Here is a 7,261-nt window from a genome sequence, read left to right as displayed (position 1 = left end):
CAAAATAGTGAGGAGGGCCCCGCCGCCATCGTTGGCCACGCAGGCTTAGAGCATCCCCACTCGTTGGCGCTCCCCACGCCCAAATCCGGCGAAATTTTCGTCCGGATTGGAGGAAGATTTGGCGTGGGGAGCGCCGAAGTTCCAGCCGCCCCCCCGGCAGGAAACCCCCAACCTCGACCATTTGACATATTTCAAACAAATTTAACATAAAATTTAACAAGTTCGGCGACCAAAAGTGCGAAAATTGCTGAAACAAATTCGGCGATAATCAGTACAATGTTTAACAAGTGCTGAAACAAATGAAGCACACAATTTCACAATTTTTCAAACAAATTAAGACAGACTAGTTGGCGTCGGCGTTGGCGTTGCCTCGGAGCCTCCATATGTGCTCCACCAGATCATCTTGCAGCATCTGATGCATTGTAGAGTCTCGAATCTCCTGGCGCATAGCAAAGAAGGTGGCCCATGATGGAGGCACCTGGTGATTAGGCTGTGCAAGAGGACCCTCTCTCTCATATGGTGCTTCTTGCTCAGCCAGAGGAACCGGATGCTTTCGCTCATTTTCAATAATCATATTGTGTAGGCACACACAGCAGTTCATCACCTCCCACATCTGATCTTTGGACCAAGTCATAGCGGGGAACCGGACGACAGCAAATCTCTGCTGGAGGACACCAAATGCACGCTCGACGTCTTTTCGGCAAGCTTCTTGTTTCTTGACAAACTCGCAAAGTTTGGGGGTGCTAGGGTTGGAGATAGTCTTCACAAATGTTGCCTACTTTGGATAGATACCGTCTGCAAGGTAGTATCCTTTGTTGTAGTGCCGACCATTGATCACATAGTCCACCGGGGGAGCATGATCCTCAACAAGCTTGGAAAAGACCGGGGAGCAGTTTAGGACGTTGATGTCATTGTTGGATCCAGGCATACCAAAGAAAGAGTGCCAAATCCAGAGATCATGGGTAGCCACTGCTTCAAGTATCACAGTGCAGCCTTTTTTGTGACCCTTGTACATTCCCTGCCACGCAAACGGACAGTTCTTCCATTGCCAATGCATGCAGTCAATGCTTCCAAGCATCCCTGGAAAACCCCTAGCTTCATTTGTTGCAAGGATCCTCTGAGTGTCTTCGACAGTGGGTGATCTCAAGTAATAGTCCCCGAACACTGCTATGACGGCCCTGCAGAACCGGTAGAAACAATCAAGGGCGGTGGACTCCGCCATCCGAAGATAGTCATCTGCAGTATCACCGGGAGCTCCATACGCCAGCATCCTCATAGCCACTGTGCACTTCTGCAGTGACGAAAATCCAACCAAACCAGTGCAATCCGCCTTGCATCTGAAGTAGGGATCAAAGTCTCGGATGACATACATAATTTGCAGAAATAGCTTTCTGCTCATCCTGAAACGACGCCGGAAAACACTCTCACCGTGCAATGGATTGTCGGCGAAGTAGTCGGCGTACAACATGCAGTAGCCCTCCATTCGCTGTCTCGGCTTGCACTTCCGGCGACCTGGTGCCGACCCACCACGTCGACCAGTTGCCAGTCCGGCGTACATGATTGCCAAGCAACCGAGGATCATCATGTGCTCGTCGTCTCGGGCGGCTGCTGCCATCTCTTCTTGCATAAGCTCGACGAACATCTGCTCCTCCTCTTCGTCCGAGTCCATGGCCGGCGAGGCAAATGGACGAACACCTGACGGGCGTGGTCGAGGCAACCCGAGCCGCGAGCGACGAGGAGCCGGCCAAAGTCGGAAAACAGGCCGGCGGAAGAGCAGCCAGATAGGCCGTTGTCCAAAGACGGCGGAATATAGGCGGGTGGGGAAGGGGGGCGGCGGAATCTGGGCAACAAGCCGGCGGGGTGGTGCCGGCGGCGAGAGAGATACGAGGGGTGGGGGAGATTTTGAGCGACGCGGCGGTGGGGTTCGTGCGTCGAGTCACCGACAGATCGGGCCCTTCCCCGCTTTTCACTCGTCCGGAGTCCCCGAGCGCGCCCCGGGGGGCCGGGGATGGCGTGGGCTCGCCGGATGGATGAAAGGCCAAATCCGGACGAAAACGAGGAACCGGGGGCGCGACTGGACCGAATTTCGCCGTCCGGATGGGAAAAACGTCGCTCGAGAGCCTCGTCGAGGGGACGAGTGGAGATGCTCCTACCCCCGTGGCGTCCTATGACGATATCGAGAAAGGATCAGCGTGGAGGGAAAGGGGCCAGCAAGGAGTAGTTAGGGTTCTCCGAGTCACTTGGGGGAGGCGCCGCAAGGTACGAGTTTCTTTCTTGTTCGACAGGATCACAGGACCCGTTTACGTACAACGACGATCCAGTTTGACACGCTCCTGATCGAGCGACGGTACATTAGAGAGCAGTCACTGGCCGAGATCGGTTGCATGATTAGGCCTATGATTGTACCGCCGCCGTGGACGAGAGACGGGGAACGCTCGTACACGCAGGCACGTACCGCACCCACGCACAGGGATTGCAGGTCGGGTCGGGTGGGGCATCGCCGTCGCGCTCGTTCGTGCAGCCGTGCAATCGACCTGCCATCACCACCGCCGCGCCATTAATGGCGCACATGGCGTGACGCCGCGCTGGAGCCTGGACCGTGACCTTGTCCACCCGCCCGAGATCGTCCTCCGTCTCACGGCCATGGCCGCCGTCCCGCCGAGCCTGGAGCCCCCTGCACGAAATACAACGGCTTCCGCCTCCATCCTCGTCAGCACCGTACGGTGCACAGGAGCCATCGCGATGAATATTCATGTCGTTTGGTCGATCCTGCACATTGATTATGTATGGCATGGCACCGGATGGAGAGCTTGGCCGGGATCACTGACATTACTAATACGAGCAGCAGTGAATAATCTGTAGGAGGAGCCATGCGACGAAATTGTTACTGACATCTCAGACGGCATATTCATGGCCGCGCCGGAGCTCCAGAGAAGACAAGCATGGAGATATCGCGCTATTAATATTTCCCGGCCGGTGAACAACGCCCATGCATGCGCCCACGCACACGCATGCATGTGCACGGCTGATGGCGAAATGCCAATTTAATGGATTTTGGCCCCTTCTAACCGCAACTTCAAGTTGACACGATCGATCGATCGATCGATTTCAGGTAGCTACCGGATCCTCCTCCTGATGAAAGAATCAAAACAGGACAAGATCATCAACTCCTAGTTCAGCGAAACTAGCGTGGTTGCAAGAAATATATTTTCCGTCATGATGATGAGATGATAAAGTACATTTTCTTTCATTGTTGGTTCGCTACGTCTATATGATCAATCATTGAGATGAGTTCTACCTTATACCCGCCAAGAAGCATTGCAAATATATTTGGCAATTGACTCAACGATGTGGATCCTAGGTTTCAGATACTTATCCGGATGGGAGCGATAGCAGTCTTATGGTTGCTTTGGCTATGTAGAAATATCAAGATTTTTAATGATAAATCTTTTTTCTCATATGCAGGTCATCTACCGATGAACAATTTTGCTCCGTTCACGGTCCTCGCTACAGCGTACGGCGGATCGAGATCTCTTTACGGAGGTGTCTACATGATTAGAGGATACAGAGAAGGAGTGTATTACCCAACATGGGTGACTGCATAATCATAGGATAGTGGCTACTTCTGTTTAGTTCTCCTTCGGCTGGTATGTTTCAATTGTACACTTCTTTTCTACCACGTACTGTTTTATCAAGCATATTTTAAAGCATGTCTATAAATAATAAAACACCCTTCATCAAAAAAAATATGAAGAAGACGATGGTTGCTAATTTCGGTTTTGGGCAGTCAACTCTCGTATTAATACGTCTGATATACTAGTAACATTAATACAGTCATTGCTTTCCTGCATGTGTGCCCATGTTTGGTGGCGCATTTTCCTGACTGAATCCCGCGAGACAGTTCTTAGCTGCTTGTGAAAAAAAAAATCCAACGAAGTCATTTCACTACATTGTTCAAACTTTCAGTGATTAGTAATACTAGTGTACTACTAGTCTCTTTAACCTAGGAATTAGTTAATCTGCTACTGCCACTAGTAGCACGGCACTGTTCAAAGAAGGTACTGCCGTCTGCCGCCTGACATTGCCGGCCATGGGCTGCATCTTTGACCCCCCTTAATCAATGATTAATTGGTCCGGCAGCTCGCAGCAAAACGAAGATGCAAGCACATGATGAGAAAGATTACCCAAATCCCTACATGCAGCATGCTTTGTCCTTTCATCACACGGCTTTGCTTTGCCTTTTCCCCCATCTCGAAGCCCGCCCCACTTCACGGTGGGGTGTTCAGATAACAAATGCAGATTGTGGTGTTAATTGTTTTTCTGCCTGGAAGATGGCCGGGTTAAACGTGGAAAAAATACCGTGTTATTTCAACGTCTTAGCGGTGACATAGCGTATTTAGAAGGTGAACGCTACGTCATGCATAATTTAGTCGCTATGACGCTAATCTCTCTACTTGCTTTTTGTTATAATCGTTATAGCCTTATAGTGCGCTAAAAAAGTTATGAAACTAGCGGCAGCCCGTGCGCTCCCGATTCGAATCTAGCTCAACTCAAGGACAACAACCAACCAGGCGCCACTTTCGACCCCCCACGAGCCGCGATGGTGACATCTACATCAGCATCGCCACTCTCCTCCAGCTCTGCATGGCCATCTCCGTGTGGTCCATCCTGACCGGAATTACCAGGAGGACGTGCCCCTGGACCAAGAGCTCGATTTGAGGCATGTATTCACCATCACGCCACCACCTCTTGTGCAACACGCCACAATCATATCTAGTTTCATCCTTGCATGATCTCTTTCCACATGTTAGCCGTAGCCCGTATACACCATGGTTTAGCTATATAGTTTCTAGATCTCTTTCCACTTGGCTAGTACCTGAAGGTAGTTCAATAATGATAGCCGTAGCCCGTATACACCATGGTTTAGCTCTATAGTTTCTGTACTTCTTAGTTCAGTTCAGTTACATAGTTTTTGTCATGTTTTGTTTCTATGAGAGGAAGGGAAGACATGTTGGGCAGTTAAAACTGTTTAATTCGTTATGCATGTATTACTCTGGATAATTTTTTAGCCGATGAAATCCTTGATATACATACTATACCTGTTAATTTTGTAATTTTTTGTGAAACGCTTTTTAAAAAATAGCGTGCTATTAGCACATTATAACTTGCATAGCGTTTAAAGAAGGACCCAACTATTTCATTTAGCGCGATATATTTTTCCTTGGTTGAACCCCTTAAAGGAAACAATGATGAAAGTTTCTGTAATTGGCCACGCAGCTTTGATCTTCTGCCTTTCAGGCTACAGTTTTGTTCTCCAATAATGGTTTGTCTTCTGGCCAATTTTTACAATGGGCAATGAACACCCAAGTCCCCACTCTGGCCATACCGATACCACAACCACGGCTGCAGGCAGCGTGGAAGCCTGGTGTGTTTTTCATGGATACATGTCTTGAGTCTACACTCTACACATTGATTTACTATTAGCTCGTGTAGTTAGGTCTGTAGCTGCTGCTCCGGTGATTAACAAAGAACAGGCCTTGTCCTTTCCCCACCCACTATAGCATGCTGCCAGAATTAAACAACATGGAACCCAAGGCAATGGAGAACAGACCAAGACTTTGGAGTTGGGGAAAACGATTTCCACATTAAGCCTCAAATTACACGAATCCTCTACTGTACTTTTTTAATCACTCTCACTCCTCACTCTCTCTCGTTCTCTCTGTGTCTGATGGTCAACAAGATGTTGGTGCCAATGTACAGCGTGAGGCGAGCATGTCACAGACGGTCTCCCTCCTCATGTCGTCGAAGATGAGGGTCTCAATCCTGGCGCCGATCTCCCTGACCTCAGGCCGCCACTGATGCATGTACTGCGCCAGGTCTAGCTCCACCATGCCGGGGATCTTGGCGATGTCCCCGGCGATCCTCTCCCACGCGGAGATCTGCTCCTCGATGGACCTGCGGTGGTTTCTGACCGCCTCTTCGTCCTCCTCTTCCTCTGTCGTCTCCATCGCGTGGGCCTTGTCGTCGACAATGTCGTAGGTGAAGCATGGCGAGGTCGGGCCGTGGAAGGGTTCTGATGGAGCTGAGGGTGAGCTCCCGGAGGTTGACGGCTTCTCGTCCTCCCCTGTCGCAAGAACAGAATAACGAGAACAAAAAATATCAACGGGAGTTCTTTAGCTCAACTGAAAATGTGGTGAAGTGGTATGGTGCTCTAGTGTAGAGATGAAATAGCGTGATGAGAAGAGGGAGGAGAGCTTACAGATGGAATGCGCCGGAGACTCGTCGACGTCGGAATGCAGCTCGAGGACGGAGACGGGGCTGAGCTGCCGCGAGCAGTCCACCTCCATCTCCATGTCCGCCTTCCACCTCGCCCTCGCGTGCTCGTCGTCGTCGTCGTCGCCGAACTCCATGGCGCGGGCGTCGCACTCGCCGCTGTCGCCCGCGGATCGCCGCCGCAGCCGGCGGAACTCGCCGTCGCCGCCGCCGACGGGGAGGAAGCACCCGCCGGCGCCGAGGCTCTCCCAGCGCAGCACCCTCCTCAGCGCGGTCCGCAGGCCGGCAATGCCGACGCCCCGCTTCTTGAAGCTGCAGAGCTTGAGCAGCCGGCGGCACGCGGCCACGGGGCAGCAAGCTGCTCCTCCAGGAGCGCTGGTGCGGCCGCGGCGCAGCCTCCTGGTCTTGGCGGCCTCGAGGAGGAACGGCTCCTGGTGGTCCAGGAGCAACTCGGAGAGCCTCCTCCCGGCTGCCATTGCTGCTGCTCGGGCCTCTTCTTGGCGCACGCGCGCGAAGACCGAGCACGCAGAGACAGACAGAGCGCGGCAGGCTCACCAATCAAAGAATGCAGCGCAGCAGTGCCGGCGTGGTCATTCCAAGATGATGGCCCCGTCCACTGCGGCGGTGATTGGGGGTGGGAGCGTTAGTGCGGCGCGGGGCTGTCTTGTACGCGTGCGCCAAGTGAAGTGGAGCGGAGCGGAGTTGGAGTGGAAGGGAGGGAAGGGATCATAGTATTCTCATCTATACTGATATCCTGGTGGACGGGGAAGAAGGGAGGTCCCCTTCCCCGGGACGGCTGTTTTTTTTTTTTTGAGATTGGGACGGCTGTTGTTGGGTAGTGGAAAGGCGGAGAGAGTGAGACGGAGTGTGTGTGGTCACGCGGCGGTCCGAGGCAGTAGAGCCGGACACGATGGCAGAGACGGGAGGATTGATCTCAAGTGTCGTGGCTGTCGGGGTGATTGGCTATCCAGTAATAATAATTTTGCTT

General features: G+C 52.1%; 1 protein-coding gene across 1 annotated transcript; it reads right to left on the bottom strand.

Moving 5' to 3' along the window:
• Positions 1-5,624: 5,624 nt before the first annotated feature.
• Positions 5,625-7,048, bottom strand: LOC127293497 (uncharacterized). The gene is made up of 2 exons (XM_051323134.2): positions 6,260-7,048; positions 5,625-6,124 (listed from the first exon to the last, which is right to left on the bottom strand). Exons 1-2 carry the CDS (start codon positions 6,747-6,749, stop codon positions 5,733-5,735), a joined length of 882 nt encoding a protein of 293 aa, XP_051179094.1. The 5' UTR covers positions 6,750-7,048; the 3' UTR covers positions 5,625-5,732.
• Between the last annotated feature and the right edge of the window lie 213 nt (positions 7,049-7,261).

This window comes from Lolium perenne, chromosome 4, assembly GCF_019359855.2.
Source record: "Lolium perenne isolate Kyuss_39 chromosome 4, Kyuss_2.0, whole genome shotgun sequence".
NCBI classification, from domain to species: domain Eukaryota; kingdom Viridiplantae; phylum Streptophyta; class Magnoliopsida; order Poales; family Poaceae; genus Lolium; species Lolium perenne.
This window is presented reverse-complemented; position numbering and strand designations above follow the sequence as displayed.